Source organism: Propithecus coquereli, unplaced genomic scaffold, assembly GCF_000956105.1.
Source record: "Propithecus coquereli isolate 6110/MARCELLA unplaced genomic scaffold, Pcoq_1.0 Scaffold27, whole genome shotgun sequence".
Taxonomy (NCBI): domain Eukaryota; kingdom Metazoa; phylum Chordata; class Mammalia; order Primates; family Indriidae; genus Propithecus; species Propithecus coquereli.
Window position 1 is genome coordinate 480,198 of NW_012148285.1, and position 27,537 is coordinate 507,734.

Below are 27,537 nucleotides of genomic sequence, written 5' to 3' on the forward strand. Positions count from 1 at the left end.
CCCACGAGGACAGGACGGGCTGAGAGGCAGTGTCAAAGAGGCGCGTGAGAGCAGTGGCCTGCGAGGTGTGTGCTCCCAGCCTGCAGCTCCACGGGGCGGCACACGCCCACTGTCGGGGGGCGGCCCAGGGCTGGTCCCGCCTCAGAGCTGCCCACACGCAGTCCAGATCATGGACTCGGATCTTGGAAGAGCTCCTCCTCTGGAAAGGGTGACATGTGGCCAGGCCCCCAGCGGTGGCTCATCTGCCTCATCGAGGCACCAAGCCCAGTCTCTGCTGCAACTAACACAAGCAATGGGACCGACGCTCGTCTCTAACCTGCCCTGAAGCCTGCAGGCCGGCAGGCTGTCCTAAAGCCACACCCCGAGATGCTCTTCCTCTGAGGACCTCTGCGGCTGCTTCACCTTCTGGCAGCCAGGGCCACCCCAGAGGGAGTCAGGAAGACGCCCCATGTCCCGCGGCCCTCCCCGGACCCCATGCTCACTAGGTAAGGGCCAGGCTACAGTCGGCGCTGGCCTCCAGGTGCTTGGCGTAGTTGTAATAGGTGGTGCGCAAGTTGACTCGGTCGTGGAGCTCGGCGACTTCCACGGCTTTCTGCCACTGGTCTGAGGCCTGGTAGAACTTGTTCAGGAGGTCGTAGCGCTTGCACTTCTTGTACAGCTGCTCGGCGTCCTCCTGAGCAGTAAAGGGCAGTGTCACCGCAATCACCATCTCTACAAACCAACTCTTCAGAACGAGACTATTCCGGGAGAGATGCCAGAGGTCGCCAGCTGACCTGTCCTGGTGCCTCCCATGGTGCGAAGCTCCCTGACACCCAGGGGCCAGCAGGGTGGCCTCTGCTGCCCAAGACCTCATGGCAAAGACATGCAGCACACCACAAACAGGGCTGACACATTCAGGACAGACACCATATGCCAACGTGGCACTCCTGTCCCATGGCTGGGAAGCGAGACCGATGCGCTGCCCAGGGGACGTGACCCTGTCCTAACCCAGAGGCTGCCTTGCCCCTGCTCCACCGCCTTCCTGCTGCCCTGACCCTCTGGGGATGCTGCACCGAAGCCCAGCAGAGGAGGGCCTGCTCCGTGCCCGTCTGCCTGTCCCAGAGGTGGCTCTGACTCACCAGCATGCCCAGCTGTATGGCCAGCATGGCCACTCTGGCCTCCAGCTCCGGCTCACGCTCTGCCTCCCGCAGCGCTCGGGCCCCACGAGCGTGGCCCATGTTCCCCAGGCACACCTTGGCGACGTCCAGCCGCTGTGTCTTCACGCACATGCGCGCCATGTTCTCCCAGACAGCCTCACTGTGGGCAGAGAAGGGGCTCTGTGAGCTTCCTGCCCAGGGCCTCAGGCCCCGCAGGCCCTTCTCCGTTGTCAGTCTGTCAGCACACGAGGCACTCAGGCCTGCAGGAGGCCTCACGGCATTGCTCCACACACAGCAGGACTGCACGCCGGCACCAGGGCCGTGGCCCAGAGGAATGGAGGTCACAGAGACTGTTCCGAGTTCCACCGTGGGGGCTTCCGGAGCACAGGGCCAAGGGCTGCATCTCACAGCCTCCCTGCTCCTGAGGCCAGGGGAGACGGGAGATAGGGCCCACTAGGCGTCAGGAGGACCTTCTGAGCAGGCCACCAAACTCCTGCTTCAATCCCTCTGGCTGCTCAGCCAACACTGGCTTCTCTTTTGCACACACACACGGTCGGCTCAAAGACAGGACCTCCCGCTCTCACCCAGTAAAGCAGCCGCTGACGGAGGGGACCCTCACCCAACCTCCCCTAATAGAGGGCAGAGCCTGGGGACGAGGGGTGTGGGGTCCCCCGGCTCAACCGGGACCTGGAGCAGGGCCTGCTGCTCCCGAGAGGATGACCCAGCCCAGCGCAGGGTCCCGCAGGGTCCGAGTTCCGTGTGGCTGAGGAATGGAGCCCATGACTGGGTGGCTCACACATCGCGTCCTCTCCCTCTACCGCCAGCAGTGCTGCAGTGGCACGCGCACACAGCAACGCTGGACGGCCCTGGGGGACGTGTCCTCACCGAGGCCCTCCCTCGCATTCCCGCTGCTCCCTCCAGATAAAGCGGCAGGCAGGCAGGGAGTCGTGGAGAGCAGCTGCGCCGGGGATCTGCTCCCTCCCCACTGGCCACAGAGGCCCGAGCTATCTGGGAGAGGCGCCCGCTGTCCTTGTCCTGGTGAGTGAGGGGACGCAGGGGTGTGTGTGCTGCCTGGAGAAGGACCAGCTCCCGAGAAGAGGGCGGTCAGGGCCCAGCCCCGCTGTAGGCGACCCGCATCTCAGCTTCCCTCAGATGCAATCTGCGCGAAAACCCTTCCAAGATGGAAGTGCCGGGTGGCGGGGCCAGCTCACTGCAGTCCCGAGGCTGGGGTCCGTCCCCTGATGGACATCACTGTGAGTGTCAGCGGTTGAAACACTGCATGTCTGGTGCCTTTCCTGTAGCCAATGTACGCCTTTTGTATGTGTTTTGGATTTGCTTGGGTCCTGCTGGAACTTCAGTTGATTCGGTCGATGCGTGCTACCGAGCGACAAGGGCAGGGAAGATTCACCCACGGCAGCCCCTGTGTGCGGGAGGGTTATGCGGTAACTTGTGGCTCAGCAGGCGCCTCTGCAGGGCGGTACGCGGTGTCCTGGGAGCCAGGGCAGTGTGCGTCCACACCCCGCCCACGGCACCTGGACGTGAGCTGACTTTTCCTCCCCCACTCTGGGCTCAGCACCCCCTGGTGCCCTCATCTGGGGGCTTCTCACAACCCTGAGGGGCTCATGCCCACTGGCACCCTCAAGGACACTCGAGGAGCACCGTGGTCAAGGACTGCATGGCGGCGGGGCCTCTTGAGGGTCAGGTCCCTGGCAGCACCACCCATTTCTCGCTCATGGAGCTTGGTTTGCTTTCCTCATCCTTGTGGCTTCAGAATCCAAATCGCTAACAGTAGCTGTGCCGCTGTAGACACCCGAGAACCTGCCCAGGCCCACATAGCCACGGCTCCCGCTCCTTCCCCGAAGAGGCTGTTTTAGACTAGGCCACCCAGGGCTTCAGCCAAGAAATCACCTTCTTTGTGTTAAAATTTCTTTCTTTATGATAAACAGAAAACCAAAGCTGTCTTGTCTTCCACCATGAAGTGCTCGTTAAATGCACGGGAAGGACAAGTTGCTCATAAATGGCCCAGACAAAGCTGCCTCTGTGGGGGTCTCCTGGCCCCAGCCCAGGATCCTGTGGGACACAGGTCAAACTGGGTGGCCTGGGCTCTCTGAGACACTGCTGGGTCTGGGAACGCCAGTGAATGGCGGCACATGGAGTGCAGGGGTCAAACCTGGAAATTTGAGAAATCTGATCAGAGAAATACCCTGTTCTTACCACGCAGCTTCTAATAAGTTCTACTGAATGGACAGAAGCGATGTCATAGCTCCTCAGAGACTCTTCATTTCTCTAGCAGCCCTGGGTGGTCTCAGGCGCTCTGGGGCTTGGAGCCGCCCTCCCAGGCCTACTGCACAAACTGAGTGCCTGATGCCTGTTGACTGCTCCATAAACAGCAAAACGCTGGTTAGGCATCAGACCTTTTTTATCCTCCCATTCCAAATGATTTCACGTGATTGGAACCTTTTAAAAATAATCTGTGTTTATTCTCAACTGTCTCCTGAGGCCAGGTGCGCGGGGCTGGATGGGATGGAACGTGCCTCTGCACAGGGAGGGGGCGGCTCCCTTTCCTCTGCCTTGTCTGGAAAACCAACAGTTTGGGTCCACACCCCATCAAAGTGGAGAGCAGGCCAGGTGAGGTGGCTCACACCTATAATCCCAGCTCTTTGGGAGGCCAAGGCAGGAGAATTGCTTAAGGCCAGGAGTTTGAGACCAGCCTGGGCAATATAGAGAGACCCTGTCTCTGAAAAAAAAATCAGCTAGGCATCGTGGTGTGTGCTTGTAGTCCCAGCTACTCGGGAGGATCACTTGAGCCCAGGAGTTCAAGGTAGCAGTGAGCTATGGTGACACCACTGCACTCCAGCCTGAGTGACAAAGTGAGATCCTGTCTCTTAAAAATGACATAAAAGCGGAGAATGACCTAAATAAGCAGAGAAACCTGGCAACTGACACATGGGCCCAGCCAGGCCCCGTCTGCTCTGAAGTGCCCTGTCTCTCCTGTAGGGCAGGCTGCGTCCGCCAGGGCCAGGCCGCTCTTGGGAGGGAGAAAGAGGCCCGAGGAGCTGACTCAGCTTTGCCACGGCTCACTGCGCACGTGTGTGACCAGGGACCTGTCCATCACATTGCTACTGCCGCCAGCCCTCTGTCCCGGGAACTGAGTCTGCACCACGCAGGGCTCTGGAAAGCTCATGCTCCCACACAGCACCAGCCAGGCAGACAGATTCGGGAAACGCCCCCTCAGGCCCCAACAGGCCCCCCCACTTCCCACTGGGCTGAGGCTGCTGTGAGCAAAGCACAGGGAGGGCAGGGGCCCCTCACCCAGCTGAGCTCAGACTTGCTGGGCCCAGAGAGTTAGCTGCAGCTTCCGCAGAGCACGTGCTGCACTCTCCCCCAGCTGTGTCCTGGCAGAGCCGTATCAACCCCCATCCGATTCCTGACATTCTCTCCACACACAACTTGCCAAGGATCTAGGGACAGCTTCGACTCTAGTGCAGGGTTCTGGGGGTTGTGCATCTGACATGAATTCCAAGAAGTAAACACCCTCTTAGTCTCCCCATCCAAGTCCTGAGAATTTCCTGCTGTCCAGGCGGGTCTGTGGAAAGCCACGCACATCTGCACTTCATCAACTCTCGGGGCCTGAAATAAGAAGCAGATGGGCAGCAGGATGCCGGCCCTGCACCGGACCTGGTTTCTGCAAAGCCCCGTGTGCTGCAGCAAGCTCTGCTGAGACCTCTGTGTCCAGACAGTGGGCGACCAGAAGATTAGCAGCTGGATGTCCCATCGAAGGACACATTTGCTGTCACCAAATCTTCCCACCATCTCTGTTCTGTGTTAAGCTGTGTTGTGCGAGTATGAGAGCAGCAGATACACACATGGGAGCTGCAGTTAACACTCTGAGGCAGACCAAAGACACCCAGCAGCAGGGAGAAGAGGAGTCCCCTCGGGCGGAACCCCTGCCGTGAGCACCACAGACCCTCTGAGGACAGCATCTCCTCCCAGGACGGACAATCCTAACTTCTGCCCTCTTGAGCCCGGCCTCCCACACTGCAGAAGCTAGAAGCCGGGGGGCACGGCCGAGGGCACAGGGACCCGATGGCCTGACAGGAGCCCTGCCAGCAGTGCCGGTGGGCAGGGCTGATGATGGCAGCTGTGACACAGGACTTCCCAGCTCCGGCCCCCTAAGGAGCACCTGAGGCCATCCCGTGGGTGGGTGCCTGGTTGTGGCGCCTTACTCAGCCCAAGGAAAGGACCAGACAGGGCTGCTTCTCCTCTGGGCTTTGAGACGCCACTAGCTCTTTAGTGGACATTAGTCACTTAAACACTACCTAAAGATAAGTGATATAATTAAGGAGGGGAATAAATTCTTTCCTACTGGAAAGTTTTGGGAAATTTTCCTTTTCAAGGCAGCCTACTGCACTGCGTGCTTAGGAGTGTGGACATCTGAGACGCTGCACCCCACGTGCTCAGAGAAGGACACGTGCAGGCAGGACTGTGGGCCGCTCCCCAGGACCCCTGAGCCTGCGCAGAGCAGCGAGGGCAGACGTTCCACCGCCATGCACTCCCCGTCACGTTCCTGGTGTGAGAACATGAGCACAGACAGGCTGGAGCGAACAGACAAGAACAACAGACGCAGCAACTTTGATCCGGCATAAGCCAAGAAAGAAGGGAGAGTAGTAAGAAACTCAACTGACACATCTACAAACTCCAACGGGAAAGACCCTAAAATAGGCAAAATCCCTCAGGGAATCTACGGACAAACATTTCCCAGGTTGAGGATTCACCACAGGCTCGTCAGAGACAGAGCTCAGAGTTCCTGTCTTTCCGGCACGCACACCTGGCGGGCAGGGCCCCTCCAGTCACATGTGACGTACAAGGCCACACCCCAACCGACTGAAAGGACCAATCCTGGGAAATGGGGGGCTCTCGGGGCAGCCCTGGGCCCAGGCCCCCGGCATGGGCAGTGCATGAAGGCAGGAAGCGCTCAGAGGCCTCCCGCTCCCTCTAGAAGCCCTGGCACTGACAGAGCCCTTTCTGCTGAATGGTGCCTGGGGGGTGTGCGCCAGGAACAGTTCAGACGGGATGTGGGACACCTACATCCTCTCGTCCATCCACAGTTGCTTAAAGCCCTGGCGGGCTCTCTGGAGAAGGGACACAGCGTCCCAGCCCCTCCTGCTGTGTCTGTCCACTGGTGCCAAAGGGTCTGAGCAAACAGTGACGATTCCTCCGCGCTCCCAGCAGCTTACTCTGTGTGACAACAGGACGGCGCACAGAGTTACCGGCCTCGGCCCTCACCTAGCTGTGGGGGGCAACCGTTTCCATCAGAACAAAGCATGGGCCAGGCCAAAACCACATTTGCTCCACTCCAGGCCCTGCTGGGTGCCACACCCAGCATGTCCAGAATCCTACCCCTTCTCGCCACCTCAGGGATGACCTCCAGAACGAAGGTGCTGCAAGTGCAGTCCCTGACTGGTAGGTCTGGGCACACCTGCTCCCCCAGGCCGTGGGTCTCTGCCCCACCCAGAAATCCCTCTGCTAGCTGTGCCCCACTCCAGGGTAGAACCCTGGGGATGGAGGCAGGCCTGGCACATCATGGGCTGGCGGTGCCTGTTGTGCTGGGGAACAGCTGGATGGTTGGGTGGATGGACAGTAGCCAAAGTCAGCAACTGGCCCTTAGGGTCCCACCTGCCCCCAGATGTCCACAGCATCCCCAGGCCCTGGGTCCCAAAACAGGAGCCTGCCTCTGCGGCCTGCCAGGCTGCACGGCAATGGGTGAGATGGCGGGTGTGGCCCGTGCCTGGCATCCCTGGCCTCTCCTCTGGGACAGGAAGGTGGGGAGGGGGCAGCAGAGGGGCTGGCCTGGAGCAGGGCCTCAGAAGTCTCCCCAGGCCTTTCCCATCAGGAAACACATCCTGTTAGTGTCTGGCTGCGGTGGCAGGGCTGCTATTTGTTGCAGTTGGCTACGCCCTCCAGCTCACCAAAACAGCCTCAAAAACAACCATTTCCTCTCTGCTGAGACACGGGGAGAGCTCCAGCTCGAGCGCACACACTTCCGCGCAGCGGGTGCTCTGCTTTCCAGGACCTGCCATCCGCTGTGGAGCACTGGACAGGGCCCAGGCAGCAGAGGGGCAGCTGCCGAACCTGCCCTGTTCGGAGCGTGACCTGGGGCCGGACTCACACGCTGCCGCCTGCCTCCTGAGTTATTTTCTGTTTTCTGCTGCTGCAGGGGGAGAGGCACACGCAGCCTCCTTTGGCCTCTGCTACCCAGGACGACGGCACGCTCACAACTCTGGATTCGCGCCGGTGCCCCCGTTTCCTCCCCGGGATGGGCCTCGCAGCTACCGGCTGCAGCACAGGTGCGGCCCTGCTCCAGGTGCAGGAAGCAGGATAAGGCAGGGCCGTGAGGTGGGCTCACCTGGACCTGTCCTATGGGCCTCTCCCAACACCGACCCCTCCGAGCGTCTCACCTGCCCGGCTGGAGCCTCCCGCACTACCACCGAGAATGAGCGGCGATGTGCTCTAGCCTCCCCTAGCAGCGTCGCTCTCCCTGACGCACAGCAGCTGACCGGGACTTGGGGTTTCTCGGATAAGTAGCAACGCCGGTGGTCAGCGATGACTGTCCAGAGACTTGTGGCCGTGGCTGTGCTGGTGGCCCTGGTCTCACTCATCCTCAACAACGCAGCAGCCTTCACCCCCAACTGGGTGTACCAGACGCTGGAGGACGGGCGCAAGCGCAGCGTGGGGCTGTGGAGGTCCTGCTGGCTGCTGGACAGGGGCCGGGGAGGGCCGGGCCCCGGGGCCAGGGCCGGCCAGGCGGACACACGGGACTGCGAGGCACTAGGCTGGGGCTCCGAGCTGGCCGGCTTCCAGGAGTCCCGAGGCACCGTCAAACGTAAGTCTGCTGTTTTTCTGTTGCCTTCAGCGTGGCCGGGGCCCACGGGCACAGGGAGACACGAGATGCGCATCTGGTTAGTGGGTCGGGGGAGACAGGGACGCTGGTCTCCCAGGGAACCTGGGCTGACGCCCACCCTCTCCCTAGTGAGTGAGGGCCACACCGCTCTCCTGCCTGGCAGACCCTTCCTCTGGCTGCTTTGCACAGAGATTTCATCTTAGGCAGTGGGGGCTTGCTCTCTGCCATTGTACTTAGTCCAAGGACAGGTACCTTAATGAAGACAAGGAAAGATATTTTTCCTTGGTTGAAAATAAATATTTTTCATGAGTAAAACAAGCAGGAAGTTTAAAAACATGAAGTCGAGCTCTGACCTCACTCCCACAGCTGTCGGGTCTTTACCTGAGAACAGCACAGAGGGAGGTTCCGGGCTGACTCCAGATGGGACCCTTGCCCGGAGACCAGGGGAGACTCCTGGGGCTCAGAGCACGGTGCTACCCGGTTTTCTCCAGTCACCTCTGCTGCAGTGCAAGGTCTCCCCGCTCTGTAAAGCTGCCAGTGAGGGCTCTGGCTCCCAGGGCCCTCGGCCCCTACTGTGGAACTTCAGTATTTCAGCATCGGACCTCCCCCCGTCTTCTGAAACGACACTGGTCTTTAAACACTGGGCTTAGGCGATGCCTCTGCTAAACGCTTCCAGAGAGTGTTCCCAAGTCCTTGAGCCGCATGTGCCACATGTGACTGTCAACAACCCCACCCCGTCCCCGACCTGCTGTGGTCAAGCAACCGGGTGGGAGGGCACCACCCCCATTTCATAGGCAAAGACACTGAAGCTTGCAGAGGACACATGGCTCAGCCATGGTGCCGCAGAGGATTCCAACCCGTCTGTCCAACTCAGAGCCCCTCGGCTGTAGCGCACAGCCTAGACAGTCACCTCCACTCGGGTCCGTTGTGAGCAAGGAGCCACAGCTCTCTTCTTAAAGATAAAAGCACATGAATAATTTCAAAATTTCTACGAGCTCTCAGAACTCAGGTGTCTTAGGGAAGCCAGACAAATGTAGCTGAACGTGGGCCTTTGCACGCCTTGCTGGTAGAGAGCCCCCATCTGGACTCTGCTCTGAGAAGAGCGAGAGCCAGCAACCCCGCGGCTCTGTGGCCGAGGCGCTGGGGGAGGCAGCAGCCTCGCACGGCCCTGGATGTGGGGCTGAGAGTGGGCAGGGGCTCCTGGGCTGGGGTCTCATGTGCTCTGGGACCAGCACTAGTCTCTCCATCCCACAGAGCACCCCCGGGTGGAGGGAGTCCCCTGCTGACCCCCAGCCCCAGGCCTCCTAACTGCCACCACGTGTATGTCTTGGCACCACACCCAACACCTACAGGTGTCCTGGGAGCCCTGAGCGAGGTTCAGCCTCTGGAGCATTTTGTGTGTCCCTCCGCCGCACCCCGCCCCCTGCCCGCCGTCCACTCACTGAGGCCTGGCCCCTAGGCCCCTTAAGCCCTGCTGCCCCTCTGACAGCTCAGATGGCAACTTTCATGGTCCCCCCGACTCCCCTGTAACGAATACAGTGTCTGCAGGCGGCTGGCCCTCGATGCACCCAAGCAGCAAACGCTTGTTCAAATAATCTAAATGTCCACAGGAAGATTCTCGTGAATGAGGTTGATCAGACTGAACTGAGGAAGACGCACAGGCCAAATGGGTCATTTTGGTTGCTGACGAAACTCCTAACAAGCTTCACATGACTAAGCACAATATGAACAAAGCAGCACTAGGCCGGCACTTCTTGAGGGGCAACAGCAGACCCCAGCCCATAGGCTTGGGGCTTGGGCCTTGGGCTGCGTGCTCCATCCCCTAAGGTCCCAGGGTTGGGGACCTGCCAGCGTCTCTCCTGATGATGCTGGTTCTTCCTCCTGTCTCTTGCTGGTGCCTTCTCCCCTCGGCAAAGCTCATCCCATAGTGCCAACCACTCCAAAGCGGCCCACGCAGCTTCCCCACCAGCAGCTGCAGCCCTGGTGCGCCTGTGTCCCCACTTGACCAAGGGCTGCCACTGGCTACCGCCTTAAGTCAGGCCTAGCCTTGAGAACTCTCCTGCAAAACTCAAAGCGGGTCAGCTCAGACCCTCTCCTCCCTGCACACCTAAGCCATCTTCAGGTAAAATCACCTGACACATATGACGGGCCACGTCCGTCTGTGCCTTGGGAGTGCAGGTGCCAGATTCCTCCCGATCCCACTGGGGAACCGGTCTGGGGCGGGGGCTCGACAGGACACGGCACATGCCATGCTTCCTCAAGAGCACCAGGCCGTCCACAGAGTCTCCAGACATCACTTGGGATGGCGCAGACCTGTCCTGCCAGCTCTGTGCCCTGAGGTCCCACCCCTTGGAGCATACTTGGTTGGAACCGCATAGCGCCGTAGCTCACGAACACTGCGAGAGGCCTGCCTGAGGGACGAGGGCCGTCCCTGATATTCTGAGCTCTGGGTGGGGCACCCCAAGCTGCAGGGCATCCCAAGGGGTCTAGTGCTAGGGTCATCCCTGAGAGGGCCACGGGGGTCTTCCTGCCAGGTGGCTGTTCTGCAGCCTGCAGTGACCAGGACTTTTCTTACCGATCAGGGGCCTCTTTGCCTTGTGAGGAGCTCAGGGGTGCTGGGGGGACCTGAGGTCCACCTCCCAACCTAGGTCGGGGTCGGTCTCACTTTCTGGCCTCCACTGTCTCTTTGTCTCATTTTACACATTTATTTCATCTTTCTGTATTTCACGCATTCTGTCAGGCACCATGAGTCCTGAGACGAGGTGGCACGGGAACAGACGATCACATAACTGAATCTCAGGGCAGGTGACCTGAGCCCAGCGCTCCCTTGGGGGGGCCCCTGCCCTTCTCTTGGGTGGCTCCAAGTGAGCCGCTCTGCATACCCCGCCGATGTCAGACGCACTATGCGTGGGGCATGCAACACAGCACGTGGGCTTTACCCACTGCTGGGCCAGACACGCTGGAACCAGGTTCTGTTACCCTTGAAAGTCAGGGTGTGGCCATCTAGGGCCACACACACAGCACAGGACAGGTGAAGAGCTCAGAAATGAACACCAGACCGGGCGCGGTGGCTCACACCTGTAATCCTAGCTCTCTGGGAGGCTGAGGTGGGCGGATTGTTTGAGCTCAGGAGTTCGAGACCAGCCTGAGCAAGAGCGAGACCCCGTCTCTACTAAAAATAGAAAATTAATCGGACAACTAAAATTATATGGAAAAAATTAGCTGGGCATGGTGGCGCACGCCTGTAGTCCCAGCTACTTGGGATGCTGAGGCAGGAGGATCGCTTGAGCCCAGGAGTTTGAGGTTGCTGGGAGCTAGGATGACGCCATGGCACTCTAGCCCAGGCAACACAGTGAGACTCTGTCTAAAAAAAAAAAAAAAAAAAAAAACGCCAACCAGCTCTGCGAAGACTCCCTCTGCGGTGGGGGCGGGGCTTCCATGCAGAGCCTCTGCCGTGGTGTGTGCACAGGCTGCTCGGAGCTGCAAGGAAGGGCGGCTGGGAGGGCAGGGCTGGGGTGGAAGGACAGGTCAGGAGTTGGTCTGAGCCATTCCTGGCTCCTGGGAGCCTCAGTCATCTGGCCTCACTGTAGCCCTGCTGCTCCAGCTCACTCAAGGCCGCTTCCTCCCTGGCGGCCCCGCCCACCCCATCCCTGCCTCCATTCATTCCGGCCTTTCCGGCCTCTAAGGCAGAGCTCGGAACCTAGCCGCCATGAACCTAAGCGGCTCTGCTGTCCTGCGCTGTTAATATTCCACGTGATATTTTAATACTCCCCAAACTCTATGATCTTTTAGAGTAGCAGAGCCTTCCAGATGGTCATACAAATGGTAAAAATGATTATGAAGTGAAGTGTTAACATGACAGAGCATTATTCAGAACACCAACCTCAGGACAGTTCCCGATGGTTTTCCAGATCATACTGGAAAGGAACCTTCTGGAGCACACACTCATCCCTAACATGGGGACAGGACACTTTCAAAACATGGAGGATTGAGTCTGGTCTCCTACACATTATGTATGGTCATGCCGGGGCTGGCTGTGAGGACCACATGAGTCCTGGCTCCCACCCACCCCCCTGCATAGGTTGTGGTGCCCTTGGCCTTGGGGGAGGTGAAGATGCTGAGGCTGGGGTGCCCCTGCCTTGGGGCTCAGCGAGGTGTGAGAGGTCAGTCGGTGGCAGTTACCTGGCTGGCAGTGTGCTCCCCGTCCCGCTCTTCCTAGTGGAAGGCTCGGGCTTCCCAGCAGCCCAGGGGTCTCTGTGCTCTGTGTCCTTCGTGCATCAGTGCTCTTTACACGGTGTGCACAAGGCCCGCTGGCCTCAGAGCTGGGGGCGACGCCCAGGCTGGACGAGGCACGTGGAAACGCCTGGCATCCGGGACGGCTGAGGCTGCGCTCCCTCAAGCCCAGACACAGAAGGGGATGCCATGGAGGGAGGCAGCTCGAAAAACAATGGGCAGGACAGGCCGGCCCTTGGTGGCGGGAAATGGCAAAACATCTTCCAAAGACTCTGTGACTCCACAGGCCTGAATGTAGATGCCGAATGCCGAGGAGCACGAATCAGACACCGTCCAGCCTGAGGACAGGCGGGGTGCGTGAGGGCCTCCTGGTGGAGACAGTGCTCAGACGGCACAGGGCCCCACCAGCAGATCCCCACGCCCATCGGGGGTGGCTCATCCCCCGCTGACTTCATGGCCTGAGAAAGACCTGCAGGAATGGGGCTACTTCACGGTGGACAGTGAGCCACATCCCACACGCCTGCTCACCCCGCAAGGGGAGGTGTTGCTTCTTCTCGGCCTCTCCACAATGCCACTTAATGGCCCTCATCTGTGTGGAGGTGGCCCTTGGTCACGACCAGCTCCCGAGAGCAGAGCCAGGCAGTGCATGAAGGCCTCTAACCAGCCAGAAGAAGCTCCTGAGGCCCTCGGACGCTCATCGAGAGGCAGCTTCACCCACTCTAAACTGGCTGCCAACTCGGGTCATCGGAGGGGTGGAGGGGTCTGGGGGTCTGCCTTTGGTCTGCAGGTGAGGGCACCCAGGAAGGCATGGCTTCAGGGACTTAACGGATTCACAGCAGGAGTTAGAGAAGGGCCCCAACAACATGGACAAGGGACAGACACCACAGGCCCAGGCAGAGCTGCCCATTGTGTGCCTGGCATCGTGGCAGAACACACTGCCAGGGTAATTCCATCAGGGAGGGTGGGGAGACATCCCCTGCAATGACAGCCGTGTGGGGCAAGTGGGCCAGGGAGCAGAGCCCGCACGAGGTGGAAGGAGAGGCAGGCACCAAGCCCAAGGGGCCCAGCTGGTGAGGCGCACGTGTGCCAGCTCATGACCTACGAAACCGTGCTGCAAAGCTGAACTGCATTCCAATAAACATTTAAGTTGGACCAAATGGAACTGCTGATATTGGCAACAGTGGCTCAAACTATACTTCTAGCCATTTAAAAACTCACCACGGTGAAGCAGCCTGCATACTCCCGAGCCTCCGAGGCCAGGGCACCTGCCACCTGGGCGTGCAAGGACCACTGACGAGCTGCTTCCGCCAACTCCGGCTCCCCATGAAGCTGCCTGCTAGGAGGAGGCCAGGCACCCACAAGTCTCTGCAAACACTCGGCCCCATCACACGAACAGGCCACTGCCCCCACACAGGAGATGCCAGGCCAGCCTCCACGCTTTCCTCGTCCCTATCTCTGCCTCCGAGTGGGACAATGCAGTGGTCACCCCAGAGGCCAGCCGCCTTCAGGGCTCCTGAAAGAGTCTGCTGCTTCTTGCTCAGTTCTTACATTTGTGATTAGGGCATTTTCAGTGACCCACTCCTGAAAATCAAGGGTCTGTTTCTTAAACTTCCATGTTGATTTATCTGAAAAGTACCCTGTTTAAAGGCAAGCTATTTAAAAATGTGTTACTATTTGCAACAACTTAACGTTGTGAACCAAAACTTCCTAAATATCGTCCAATAAGATGGGATACAGAAGCACAGCACGGAAGATTAGATGAGGCTGCTACTCTCTGCCAGCATCTGGCTCCCGTGCTGTGTATCCAGCAGCAGACGCACCGCCCGTGTACGCCGGGGCCCACCACCACCGTGTGCGCATAGTGGACTGTCTCACCCCTGCTTGGTTCTATCTGCGGGAGGATAAAGCTTCTCTGCTCCAGAAGAGTGACCAGGCCTGTCCCTGCAGGCAACGCCCCCTCTGTGGTTCACTCACCAAAGGCTCTGTCTGCCCCAAACTCATGTCTGTGTCCCCCGTCTGCCTGGCTCCTGAGCCGAGGGTGTGGGTGGGGAGCAGGGAAGGCAGGCCTGAGCCACCAGTGAGGGAAGCGGGTGCCTGCTCTGGCCACAGGCAGAGCGACGGAATGGGCCAGGGGGCGAGGGATGCCCAAGGCAGGCCCTGGGTGCAGACCCCGGGTTGGCTCCTGCTCTGCCCCTGGTGGGGCAGGAAGGGCCCGACTTATCCCTGTGGGCCCAGGTCCCTCACCCACAAGGAGGGAGGGGAAACAACACCAGCCTCCTGGGGATCAGAAAGCTGATGGCACCAGACAGCAGCTGGGCCACAGCAGGCTCTCTCTGGTCAGGCCGGCGCCCTTGTCAGTAGAACAAAATAACACTAGTCAGGACCCAGCATGCTGACCCACGAGTGTGGATTCTCCTTTCCTTTTCAACCCACCATGGTAGCTCCTTCGAGCACTGTGTCAAACCGAGAGAAATGGCTGTTCCAGGAAGACAAAAATCACAGAGAAAAGCCTATCCTGGGGGATGCGACCCCTGCAGCCGAGGCTGAGGCCGGAGGAGCCTCTAGTGGTCAGGGAGACACGCAGGCTGTCCAGTGGGCGAGGGGAGGCCGTGGCGCTTCCAGAGCAGGCACTGGACATGCCTACTGCCTTTCAGACACCAAGAAAGTAAGTGGCCGTCACGGGGACCTGCCTGGCTGGGCCCTCGGACTTGCCGCCCGGCAGCCTGCCCGTGCTAACCACCTGCCTTCTCCCCTCACCCGCAGTGCAGTTCGACATGATGCGCGCCTGCAACCTGGTTGCCACAGCGGCGCTTGCCGCAGGCCAGCTGACCTTCGTGCTGGGGCTCGTGGGCCTGCCCCTGGGGTCCCCTGACGCCCAGTGCTGGGAGGAGGCCATGGCTGCTGCGTTCCAGCTGGCGAGTAAGTACCCCAGGGAGGCGGAGGAGCTGTGCCCTCAGGCCCGCCGTGGGGGGAGGCGGGGAGTCCTGGGGGGACCTAGGGCCTTTAGTGGTCTGAGGGGGAGCTGCAGGTTGCACCTCTGTATGTGGCCACACCACTGAGAGCCTCCTGTGGGGCATTCTCCCTCCTGCTGCTGCTGTGGGCAAAAACAAGACAGAAACACGCTTGGACCCACCTGGCTTTGCATCTCTGTCGTGCCCTTTCCCATTCTAAGCCCTGAGGTGGCACGCCAGGGCTGGGGCATTGCTCTCCTAAGTCTGCGGATCTGAGACCTGCTAGGCCCTTCTGCAGCCGCGGTCACTCGGCTCCCTCAGTGCTGGAACAGCCAGGGAAGAGCAGAGCCAGCCTGAGCCCCCACCTCTGCACACACGGGGAGGCAGGCCACTCTCTCACAGCTTCCAGCGCAGGCCCTTTCTGAGACGAGGACAGGACCAGAGCCCAGTAGATAGTAAGGCGTGCACACGCCCCTGCCTGGCTCTGATGCGGATGCAGACTGCAGGACCACATGAGGCACCGGCTTCCCTGAGCTCTGTGCAAGTGTGGGGGCCGTAGGGCCTGGAGCGAGGCCAGAAGGTGGCTGCATGGTGCTGGGCCGTCAGCACCTGGAGCCGCCTCTGACACTCTGGAGCCCACCAGTCTGGGCTGAGATGGGACAGGTCGCAAGAACACCTTGCCGTCTTTAAAGGGTAAGAATGATGGAATCGTCATAAAGAAGTCACAGGATATTCTGGGGAGTTTCGGACAAGTGGTGGATGCCACAGCAGCTGTCCAGCTGGGACCTCCTTTGGGCAGAGGGGTGTCCTGCTTGCTTTCCCTCCACCACTGCCCGTCAGGCGGGCTCGGAGCTTGAAGGGGCATGGATGCTGGCGCATTCAGGCTTCCTGCTGCTCACTGGGAACAAGCGAGCTCAGTGTCTGAGGAGACAGAGACACAGACAAAGCCACCACACATCAGCACACGGCCAGTGCGGCCAGGTCTTAGCCAACCCACCTGCCTTTCCTTCCTGGCGCAGAACCGCAGTACCTCCCGGTGTTGGACACACAGCCCCAGCGGGGAACTGGCAGGGCTCTGAATTGAATCGTGCTAGGATTAACGGATCCCGGGCCCTTATCTTTCTCGAGAAACACAATTTCCAGAATGGGGCTGACGGGCCGGGGCAGGTGTTTGTGTGGTGGAAGGTGTCCCAAGTGGGGGTCGGGACGCTGGGCTGTCCTGGGCGCGATTGCCAGCACGGCAGCGTGGTCCCAGGCGAGTCACATCCCCACGAAGTTTTGGAGGAAGAGCACAGGGCCTGGCGTCAGGAGAACTGGGATTGTATCTTGGCTCCGTCCCCATCAGCGTGAACTTGGGCACATCCTGAGCCAACGTAAGTCTCAGTTTACACGACTGTGAAACAGGTGCTCTCTGCCCCCCACTGATCACGGAATTAATGAGATGGGGAACATTATCAAGGTTCAGTTCTGCCCCTCCCCCCCCAACAGTGGTGAAAACACGACATTCCAGGTGACGGGTCTCATTCGGGACGCCACCCACACTGCCCTCTGTCAACCTCAGGGCCATAAAACAGAGAGAGTTCTCAGTCGTACCGAAACCACCAGTCTCCATCACGTGTGACTATCTGAACTTCCATCCCTTAAAAGAGGAAATGGAAGATTTTAAAAACGTGATTAGAAATACTGGGTTAAAATAAAGATATTTTAGTGGCAAAACAGAAAAGTAATAGTTTTTGATTCTTAAAATAACTCCTAGCAGGATCACCAAGCAGATCACCGTACTTCTCCACAGATCCCAAGCGCCCTAGTTGGCATTATCAGAACTCCTGCAGGTTTGGCGTGTCAGACGTGACCGCTTGCTTCCCACAAACTCTTATGTCAGGACAAGATAGTGGTGTTTTCAAATAACATAATTTTTAACAATCAAAATGGGGGAGAAGCACCCCAATTAACTAAAATCGGGTTGTGCTGCAGCAATCCTGGGGATGCTGCTGAGGGTCTCCCAAGAGCCCCGTCCCTCGGGCAGGGACAGGGGAGTGGTGGTGGGGGCAGAGCTGTGCTCGCCTCTCCTGAGCATTTCCAGGCCGCCACGACCTCTGACAAGGTCGGACTAGGCTCTGTTCAAAACCATCAGACAGGTGGCAGCCAGTGGGGAAGGACCAGAAGCACCGGGTGGTGCCCTCGGCGGCGTTTTGGGCGGCTACCCTCTCCCCCTTGGTGTCCAACCATCACCCCCAACAGGTCTGTTTTGCCCAAAAAGGAAATGCATTTTGGCCCTGTTTAGACTGGTTTCATTGACAAACAGGACAGAGAGCAGCTATGTGCCTTTCTTCTATCGTGCTGCTAATTTTAGAGTCGAGTTTTTTTCCTGTGCTCGGGAGAGACTGAAGGGCGCCAGGATGTCCTGTCACAGGACGAGGAAACGCCTGCTATTACCTGTTATGCAAGCGGACCTCGGTCCCAGCACCCGGCAGAGGTGGGGCGGGCAAGGGGGTAGGATGCTCATAAAAAGAGGAAGGGAAAACACATGGGACCACGGGGTGGGGGGACACAGGAGGATGCCGCACACCCAGAAGGAGACTCTTATCCTAGAACAGGGAGGCGGCAGGGGGTCTGTCCTTTCGCTCGTTCATTCCACAGCCTCTCTGGGCACCAGTGCTGCGCTCAGCACCATGCCCGAGCTGCGACAGGACCATCCTGCCCCTCAGGGCGATGGACCCTCTTCCCTGCCCTGAGCCCCAGAAAGAGCAACTGAGGTGTGGAGGGCCTGCCCTGCGGGCGACACTGCCCACGATCAGCCTCTCCTCACCCGCATGGCTGCACAGAGCTCCCGGTCTGCTAGGAGACCTGCCACAGACCTTCTTCTACCTCTTTCATTCTCTTCTCTTCCATCCTCTGCCGTCCTTCTCGTTGCCTCTTCTCTTTTCTCTACTGTACCTCTGCTCCTTCTTGTTCTGTGGTCTTATTGATTTGGGCAGATAGGCACAGGCAGGGAAGGAAAGGAGCATTGAATGGGGTCAGGGCAGGTGACATATGAAAGGTGAGAAGGTCATTCCAGCTTCTGATTCCTGCAGCCACCGTCTGGCCCTGGCACCACTCACCCGAGCAACTCCTGGGGCAGGGCGGAAAGCTGAGGGGCCAGTTTTGTAGGCAGCTTAGCTCAGGAGGCTCCTTCGCTCTCCATGGCTCTTGAGAATGCTCCGAGCTCTCAAGTGTGTCCGGCTGGAGCACCGGCTCCACAGCAGACTGCCTGGGTTTGCTCCTGGCTCTGCTTCTGGTCAGCCAGGAGTCCCCGGGGGAGTCCCTCCACCCCCTGGTGCTATCTGTGCGGTAGGGAGAGTGACCACCCATGGGGGTGCTGTCTTCAGTGACGCTTGCTGGGGTTGTTCTAACTTTTCCCCACGGTCCTGCTAAGTGACACCCACACTGAGAAGCCCTCAGTCCAGAGTGTGGCCAATGTGCTCCTTGGTACAGAGCCTGGGCTCTCCACTCAGGCCTGGGTGAGGCATCCAGAAAGTCCCACCAGGCACTCCTGCCATCCACCCCAGGTGGGCAAACTGCTCTTCTCGGCGGGGACTCTGCCAGGCTGCAAGTGTTCCTGCAATAATACCCTCCTGCCTGCTCCCCTGGTTTTCACATGGGTACCCTGGGCCTTGCTTTCTGCCACCCAGTACTAACCGACCAAGCTTGGCCTGAAGATGACATTTTTAGATGGGACAATCTAGAGGCTGGCCACACAGAGCTCTGCAGTTCAGTCAGGGGCACCTTTAAAGGGCAACTCCTCGGCCACAACTGCAGCAGCGCTGTCTAGTGGAGTCCAGTGTGAGGACACCACAGCCATGCCCAGGGCTCAACGTGGTGAGTCACAGCCGTCCCCTGGGTCAGCGCCCACATGGTGCTCTCCTGCGTCTGTGTGGGGACCTATGGCATCCTCGCTACAAGAACACTGGCTTAGCAGGGTCCCCTCTGCTGGAGCTGGGGCCTGGCACATGAGAGCAATCCTGGCGACAAAGGCCCTGCTTCCTGCCTGCTTCTGCCTTTGAAACAATCCCTCTTCCACCTACGTCACATTATCACGTGTTTAGCCAACCTCTAATCCTTTTTGGAAGATGGTGGCATGTAACCAAAAAATCCCCATCACTACCTCAAGGACACAAGAAATAGGTGCCCTGGATGGCACCAACCTGTCTCCATGGTAACCAGCAACATTCTGAGAAAAAGCTGACTTGCAGAAGTGAACAGCTTTACATTTCTTCTGAATGGCCTTCAAAGTGGTATTTAGGTTTTCCCTGGGACACTCTCCAACAACTTAGAATCGTCATGGAAGCCAACCAAGAGGCCCAAGCCCTTGTGCTACGCAGTCTTGTGCTACGCGAGTCTTGTTCCTCCGGAGTAGGGAAACCTGCACTTGTTCACTGCTGACCTCAGTCTCTGCAGCTGGCACCTCAGAGTTCACGCCACCTGCGAACCGCGATGTTTTGCTGTGCGTGTGTTACCACGGCCGATGGGCACAAGTGTCCACCAAGGCCACTTCCGATGCTGGGCTTCGGGACGTTCTTTATCTCCCGGCTCAGCCAGCTCCCTCCTCGTGCACAGGCCTCTCAAGTGCACGTGGGTGACGCTAGGGGTGGGTTTGCTGTGGACCCTGGTCAAAAGCCCCCACAGCCTTGCCCAGCTTCGTGTCTGTGGGCTTCCTTCTCCAGTTCCGGAGCGCTGAGGTTTGTTCTCACGAGGCAAACCTTACACACACTAGAGGCCCCTTAGTCCACCCCCAGGGATGCTGACTGATCAGTCCTCAAGCGGTCAGTGAAGCTGAGAAGCACTTACTGAACTGGCATCTCGCGAGCTGGAGGCATTTCCGCTGTTTCCTTAGACGTAGGGATCGCCTCTGAGAAATACTCGATTTCTTGTTTCCGACAAGCGCTTTGCTTGGCCTGGATCATTCACTTTCTGTCTTCTGTCCCCACTCGCCAAGCAGCAGTCTCCACCCAGCCACCCCTGCCCATCTCTTCCTTCCCTTCCATCTTCTCCGACTGCGGAGATTGCTGATTGGCTTCATGCTCTTGTGGAAGCCCACGATGCTGGGAATCCTATCCTCCTCCTCTCACTTTTCCCCTCCCAGAATCTCCCCGACAGAGAATTGCTTGGATCGCCTCCTCTTCCTGCTCACAAGTGGAAACTGCCAGCCACAGCGGGGCCTCCGGACGCCCGCTAGTCTGTCTCCCTGCAAGGCTCCTCTCAGCGCGCTGGGTCTACGGCCCAGGCACTGCCTGCTACTTCTGCAGCTCTATGAAGAGCACCAGGGGTCAGCCCCAGGGTCCCTCCACTCATGCCACCTGTGTGTGTATGTTTGACAGTCCCTCCAAAAGGAAGGCCTTGTGACAGAAGCTGAAGCCCCGGGAAGTAGGCAGGAAGGAAAGGAGGGGGAAAGGCCGGCGGGGCTGGCCGAGCTGTAATTCACACCGCCTGCGGCTGGCTCACAGGAAGAGGCTGTTTGCTTTGGCAACATAACTTCACGAAGATGGAATTGATTCCATGTGCACAATTCAGTGTGTTTGCTAAAACTCTTCCCTTAGACTTGTTTCTAAAAAGTGATTAACATCACTGAAAAGTTTAGGGAGAAAAATCTTGAAGGGAAAAGACAATGGGAGAAAGGGACCTTCACATTAAGATGGTGACAGAAATACTCAAAGCCAGCCCAGCCCTCCCTCCCCACCACCTGCCCCAAGCAGGGAAGTCCCTGGGTGTGAAAGGCCGCTTTACTCCAGAGCGCCATCCACAGTGCGCTGCGATGACCCAGGGGGACTCAGCAGCCTTCTGACCAATGTCAGAGACGCGCAGTGAGTGTGTGGCCACACGTGCCTCTGTGTTCTCATGTTCTCATTTGTTTTTTACTGCTGACATGCAGAACACACGGAAGATACCCTCATACCGCATGTCTGCTTAGTACATAGACTCTGCCAGTTGGTGCAGCGTTTGGACAACCATCAACCACAGGAGGCACACGGTGCTAACATCTGTGCCCCGAGCTGCGTCCCTGGCCAGCCCCATCCTCACACCTGTGTGCTCAGGGCCACACGGATACCTGGTGAGGTGCAGGGCCTGGGCCTGGTGTCCTGGGGGGGGTCCTCTGTGTCGCACTGGTGTCTGAGAGGGTTGTTCTAAGTGCATAAACTCTTTCTCTGGCTACATGTATTCTAAGCTGAACCAAAGCAAAACAGAAGTCAACACTGGTCTTTACACAAAGTACGTGATGTAAATATAAAATTTTAGTTAACCTTTTCCCACACAAGGTAGAGGCCTAAAATATTCCTTTCCACTTACCCTGGCAATAAAAACGCCAAGGAGAGTGCAGCCTCTGAATTGCACCACCAGTTAGAGAAGTGAGACACCCGGACTCTGCTCAAACTGCCCAGTGCCACTCGTTGCTAGATTTTCAATAGCTTTCAAGGCTAATAATGAGAGGTGGGGACCTGCCTTGTGAACAGGACCCTCTGTCAGGCTTGGCATTGACACCTGATCCATGGTCTTCAGCACTTTTCCAACCTGTACTTTCAGGACGTAGGTAGCTATGCTTAGGGCGTTTGTGCACATGTGAATTTATACTTACTTAATCAATCTATCTGCACTCAGTATACTTTCACCTTATATATTATTAATAAAAAATAGTGTTCTCAGAAGCCGATACAGCTCTGAAACCTGAGTTTGCGTACATGGTACATGGTAAGCAATATAGCTAACCACAGGGAAGAAAGCAATCAATAGGTTAAAACAGCCTACCCTATTTTCAAAAGCATTTGATACTGATCTTAAGAAAATCATTAACCAGAACACAGAATCCAGAAATAAACCCACACATTTATACTGAACTCATCTTCGACAAGGGTGCCAAGAACATACAAGTGGGAAGGTGACAATCTCTTCGATAAATGATGCCAGGAAAACTGGACATCTATATGTAGGAGAATGAAACTAGACCCTTATTTCTCACCATATACAAAAATAAAATCAAAATGGGTTAAAGACTTAAATCTAAGACCTGAAACTATGAAACTACTGAAAGAAACCATTGCGGAAACACTTCAGGACATTGGTCTGGGCAAGGGCTTCCTGAGTAATACCCCAAAGCACAGGCAGCCAGAGCACAACTGAGCTAATGGGATCACATCAAGCTAAAAGGCTTCTTCTACACAGCAAAGGAAACAATCAACAAAGTGATGAGACAACCCACAGAGTGGGAGAAAATATTTGCAAACTACCCATCTGACAAAGGATTAATAACTAGAATATATAGGGAGCTCCAACAACTCAATAGGAAAAAATCATATAATCTGATTAAAAATGGGCAAAGGATCTGAATAGACATTTCTCAAAGGCAGACATACAAATGGCCAACGGGCGCATGAAAAAATGTTCAACATCATTAGTCATCAGAGAAATGCAAATCAAAACTAGAGTGACGGCCGGGCGCGGTGGCTCACGCCTGTAATCCTACCTCTCTGGGAGGCCAAGGCGGGTGGATTGTTTGCGCTCAGGAGTTTGAGACCAGCCTGAGCAAGAACGAGACCCCGTCTCTACTAAAAATAGAAAGAAATTAATCGGACAACTAAAAATATATATAAAAAAAAAATTAGCCGGGCATGGTGGCGCATGCCTGTAGTCCCAGCTACTCGGGAGGCTGAAGCAGAAGGATTGCTTGAGCCCAGGAGTTTGAGGTTGCTGTGAGCTAGGCTGACGCCACGGCACTCTAGCCCGGGTAACACAGTGAGACTCTGTCTCAAAAAAAAAAAAACAAACAAAAAAACCCCCCAAAAAAACTAGAGTGAGGTATCATCTCACCCCAGTTAAAATGGCTTTTATACAAAAGACAGGCACTAACAAATGCTGGTGAGGATGTGGAGAATGGGGAACCTCGTACGCTATTGGGGCGAACGTTAATTAGTGCAACCACTATGAAGAACAGTATAAAGGTTCCTCAAAAAACTGAAAGTAGAACTGCCATGTGACCCAGCACTCCCATTGCTGGGCACATACCCACAGGAGGGGATTCAGTATGTGGAAGAGACACCTGCACCCCCAGGTCTACTGCAGCACTATTCACAATAGCCAAGATTTGGAATCAACTAAGTGTCCATCAACAGAAAATTAGATAAAGAAAATTGTGGTGTATATACACAACAGAATATCATAAAGCTACAAAAAATGAAATCCTGCCATTTGCATCAACATGGATAGAACTGGAAAACATCATGTTAAGTGAAAGAGGGGCCAGGAGGCCGGTCTGCTGTCCTGCCTCCATGCTGTGTGAACCTGTTCCACGGTTTAACATTTCCACCATTTGTTCAGAGTTTGGAGCGCCTTCTCCACACGTCCGAACCCCCAGGTATGGCAAGTCCTGACGAACGCCACCCTCTGGGAGCATGTGCCCATCCCCTCGCTCCCTGCCCCCCCAGGCACAGCGATGAATCCTGTCTTCATTCCCTGGAGAGGACTGCCAGCTCCCCAAGGACAAGTCAATGGTGCCTAAGCCATCTGTGTGCGCTTTCGCTCACGCCGCTCGTGGCCCTGGCACAGAGGGGAGGCTGAGTGGGTCTGTTGGATACAGACACACGCGACTAATGCAAATGGGTCCTCGGGAATCAGCGTATCCTTCTACGAGCTTCGTAAGGTGCCAGGGAAGCAGCACCAGCTCCAATGCAGCATCTAGGCAAGCCTGGCCGGTGGGGTCCCGCCCCTCTGATGAGTTTGGTCACTAAAAACCTTAGGTTGGCATCCCCTCGCCTCCTCTGCCGCAGACCTGCACAGCATTCTATTCTGCTTCACGTACTTGAACGTGCCTCGAACGACTCACTTGACAAGTAACTGCGGAGAGCCTACTTGGGGAAGTGGGTCACACTCCAGCCCCAAGGAGCCTGCCCCCCAGGGGCTACGGCAACAACACCAGCTGGAGGAGGCCAGGCACTGTGAGGCAGGCAGGGGTGCTTTGGGCCGGGGACAGGAGGGAGCCCCTCCTCCCCAGGCTGGTCAAGCCAAGGGATAGGAGTGCGGGGGCAAGTCGGGAACAGGTGGAGCTGGCAGCTCAGAGGAGCTGAAAGGGGCCGGCATGGCTGCGGTGTGACGGAAGCAGGGAAATCAGGAGTGCTGGACACCAGGCAGGGCCACTGGGCCGAGGTGCTGTGGGAGAAGTGTATCAGATCATTAACATTCTCGGCAAGGCCCAGTAGCACAGCCAAGGAAACGCGGATATATGAAGCCTGTGTCCCACTGTCATGCCCACCTTCCACAAGAAGAAGTGCCTGTTAGCAGAAAAATCTAGAATTAGTTGTATTTTAGTCTTTTAAAGTGTTTTATTATAAAACATGTACACAAAAGAATCAGTAAAACACGCAGGCACTGTTGCCAACCTAAGCAGAGGAACACTGAGAAGCCTCTCTCCTCCCCAGAGGTGACTGCTAGGCCAGGTCCTCCATATTTCCGTACAGCTTTATTCCTGCTCTCAATTTTCCTAAAAAGCAACCTGTGGAGCCAAGCCTGTTCGAACTGTGTACATATGAGCTGTTCCATGTGTCCCTTGCAACTTCCCGACTTCCTCCCTGGCCACCACCAAGTCTCGGAGACACCCTGGTGACATGGGGCTCACACCGTCCGCTCCTTCCCCCCATGATGGCTGTCCGCTGCTGGGCTGTCCAAAGCCTGCCCGTCTACTGTGGACGTGCATTTTGAAGGTGGCTGATTGGGGCCGTGCCCGTGTGTGAGTTCCATGCAGCTGCACTCCCCGTGTGTAACTGCGGGTCCCAGGGCAACACTATCCTGTTTTCTGAGTGGCCGACTCAGCAGAGCCCCTCGTCGGTGAAGGCAGCTCCCTCTGCTCCGCACTCGTGCCAGTGCCCGTCTCCTGCCCTTCCAGTTTCTGCCAGCCGGTGGCGAGCGCATCTTAGTCCACTCCAGAAGGTTCAGGGTCAGTTCCTCCAATCGAGTTCTCATAATTCACGAATCTCCATGAAAATATCTTGCAATGAAAGTACTTCCGGGTCCTCTCTCTCTATGCACCAGTGATGGAAACTGACCCCCGAGTCAGACAGCAGAGCTGTGAGGGGTCAGCCCTGCTCAGCATTTACCCTGGAGGCCACGGGGGGTGTCCAATTCCTTCATACTGTTCCATTTTGATAACAGATGGTGTGAAACTGGAGCTGAGGCCACATGACGGCATCGGCATGCTTCCGCAGGGTGGATGCCTGAGAAAAGCCACTGCTATCTGGGTAGATCCTTCCGACCACACCGGCCTCTGGTCTTGCATCGCCTGCCCTGCTGGGCCTCAGCTCCCCACCCACAGCTCCCACTGCACCTGCTACCAGCCACCCTCCCCGAGCCTCTCATCCCAGACGCACGCCGGCACCCCACACGCTCGCCCACGCACCTGCCCTGCCTCCCATGCCATCTCTTCCGAGTTTTGAAACAAGCGTACAAATTCCCTTGGCTGGCAAAAGTGCCCAAGACATCGTCGCCAATGAGAGCGCACACGCTGCAAGTGCTTTCGTTTTCACTGCACAAACACAGGCTGCAATTCCTTTACACACTGACGCAAAACCCACACCACGGAACCATAAGCAGAGGATACACTCTTCACTGGTAGAGAAATGTCACACGTTTCCTTTAGTTAGTACGAGTCACAAATAGAATGTTATTCTGGATAGAACGGAAGTGTCTGGGAGCTTTCCATTTACAAAAGCTCCACAGAGTATTATAAAGAACTAACATAGTGATTAGTCCCTGTCATCGTTTAGGACAGAATGGAGGGAGAGTTCATGCTCTCGGAAGGGTACAGTGAGGACGAGATACAAGTGCTTGGGTGCCTAGGAAAGTCAAGGCTGTTACCTGTCACTCATCCTGTGTCTCTGTCTCTCTCTCTCTGTGTCTGATCCTCTGTCTCTGTGCTCTCTCATGCTGACCTTTGCTCTGTGGCCACACAGGGATGTGATGGCTTGGCTTCCTGAGGAAGGCAGGGGAGGCCGCTGGGAGTGGAAAGACCAGCATGCACAGACGTATGGGTGCCAATAGGCAGGCCAGGTGGAAGGACAGCAGGGGGCTCAGTGTGGCCAGAGCCTGGGGAGAGATGTGGATGAGTCTGAGAGGGGTTGGAGAGTTTGATCTGCTCTAGTCCAGGTTACGGAGAGTCTCTGGCACTTTGGTTACAAGAAACAGACTCACCCAGGTCAGCCTGATGGACAGAGGTAGGGGTGTTGGTGGGGGAGGGGAGGAGGCCCAGGGCAGCCCACCCAGGCCTTTGCTTCTATCGCACCTGGCTGGGTCACAAGACCACCACACCAGAGTCAGATGGTTTCCCCCTGGAGCCAGATACCTAGAAATGGTTTCATATCTGAATTTTCTTTTTTTAGAGACAAGGTCTCACTCTGTCACCCAGGCTGGAGTGCAGTGGTATCATCACAGCTCACTGCAGCCTCCAGTTCCCAGGCTCAAGTGATCCTCCCACCTTGGCCTTCCAGTGCTGGGATATAGGCGCGGCCTACCGCGTCCCGCCTTCCATGTCGGAATTAAGCAGACATGTATCACCCCTCACAGCCACCAGATTCAAGAGTCGGAGGAGCCCACAGAAGGCTCAATCGAAGGCAACTCAACACTAAGTAACTGTACCATAAAACAGGCCTGTCACTCATTCTAGGAGGACAGAGGGTTAGGGAAAGAAAGGGACTTGCCTTTCGGTGTGGGCTCTGAATCGAGTTTCTGAAGTCCTTCCCTGGCTCAGTACAGGCCTTCTAAATATTTCTCTTTTCATGCAGGTTTTGTCCTGGTCATTGGGCTGGTGACTTTCTACAGAATCGGCCCGTATACCAACCTCTCCTGGTCTTGCTACCTGAACATTGGTGCCTGCCTTCTGGCCACCCTGGCAGCAGCCATGCTCATCTGGAACATTCTGCACAGGAGAGAGGACTGCATGGCGCCCAGGGTGATCGTCATCAGCCGCTCCCTCACCGCAAGGTTCCGCCGAGGGCTGGACAACGAGTACGTGGAGTCACCGTGCTGAGTCCCCTTCTCAGGGCTGTGAAGATCCCCTGTCACAGGAGAGTCTAGCAGCCGAGGGACTCTGCCAAGTCACCGTCTCTGCCTGTGCACAGGCACGTGCCGAGTCTGGGTTCCCCGTGTACACACACGTACGATACACATGCACCTTTACTGTGTTATATATAAATAAATATATATATATATATATATATAAAATATGTCTATACATGACGTGCACCATGACCTTCCCAGGTCAGCACACGTGGCTTCACACGCACGCACGTATCAAGGGTAG

The 27,537-nt window shown here is 57.0% G+C and overlaps 2 protein-coding genes across 2 annotated transcripts in view; one reads left to right on the forward strand and one right to left on the reverse strand.

The window, feature by feature from the left end:
• IFT140 (intraflagellar transport 140) overlaps window positions 1-27,537 on the reverse strand; it is an 81,588-nt gene that overhangs the window by 14,301 nt on the left and 39,750 nt on the right. The window contains 2 exon segments of the mRNA XM_012647788.1: window positions 483-673; window positions 1,119-1,296. Of these exon segments, the coding sequence (XP_012503242.1) occupies window positions 483-673; window positions 1,119-1,296 (369 nt within the window).
• TMEM204 (transmembrane protein 204) lies at window positions 7,177-27,403 on the forward strand. The gene is made up of 3 exons (XM_012647787.1): window positions 7,177-8,019; window positions 15,034-15,189; window positions 27,020-27,403. Exons 1-3 carry the CDS (start codon window positions 7,740-7,742, stop codon window positions 27,262-27,264), a joined length of 681 nt encoding a protein of 226 aa, XP_012503241.1. The 5' UTR covers window positions 7,177-7,739; the 3' UTR covers window positions 27,265-27,403.

What these genes read in the sequence shown, in the direction of transcription:
- TMEM204 (XM_012647787.1), top strand. Translation starts at nt 7,740, where the DNA reads ATGACTGTCCAGAGACTTGTGGCCGTGGCTGTGCTGGTGGCCCTGGTC. An exon ending in GTCCCGAGGCACCGTCAAAC is followed by an intron (nt 8,020 to 15,033) that starts GTAAGTCTGCTG and finishes CCTCACCCGCAG; the next exon opens with TGCAGTTCGACATGATGCGC. An exon ending in TGCTGCGTTCCAGCTGGCGA is followed by an intron (nt 15,190 to 27,019) that starts GTAAGTACCCCA and finishes CTTTTCATGCAG; the next exon opens with GTTTTGTCCTGGTCATTGGG.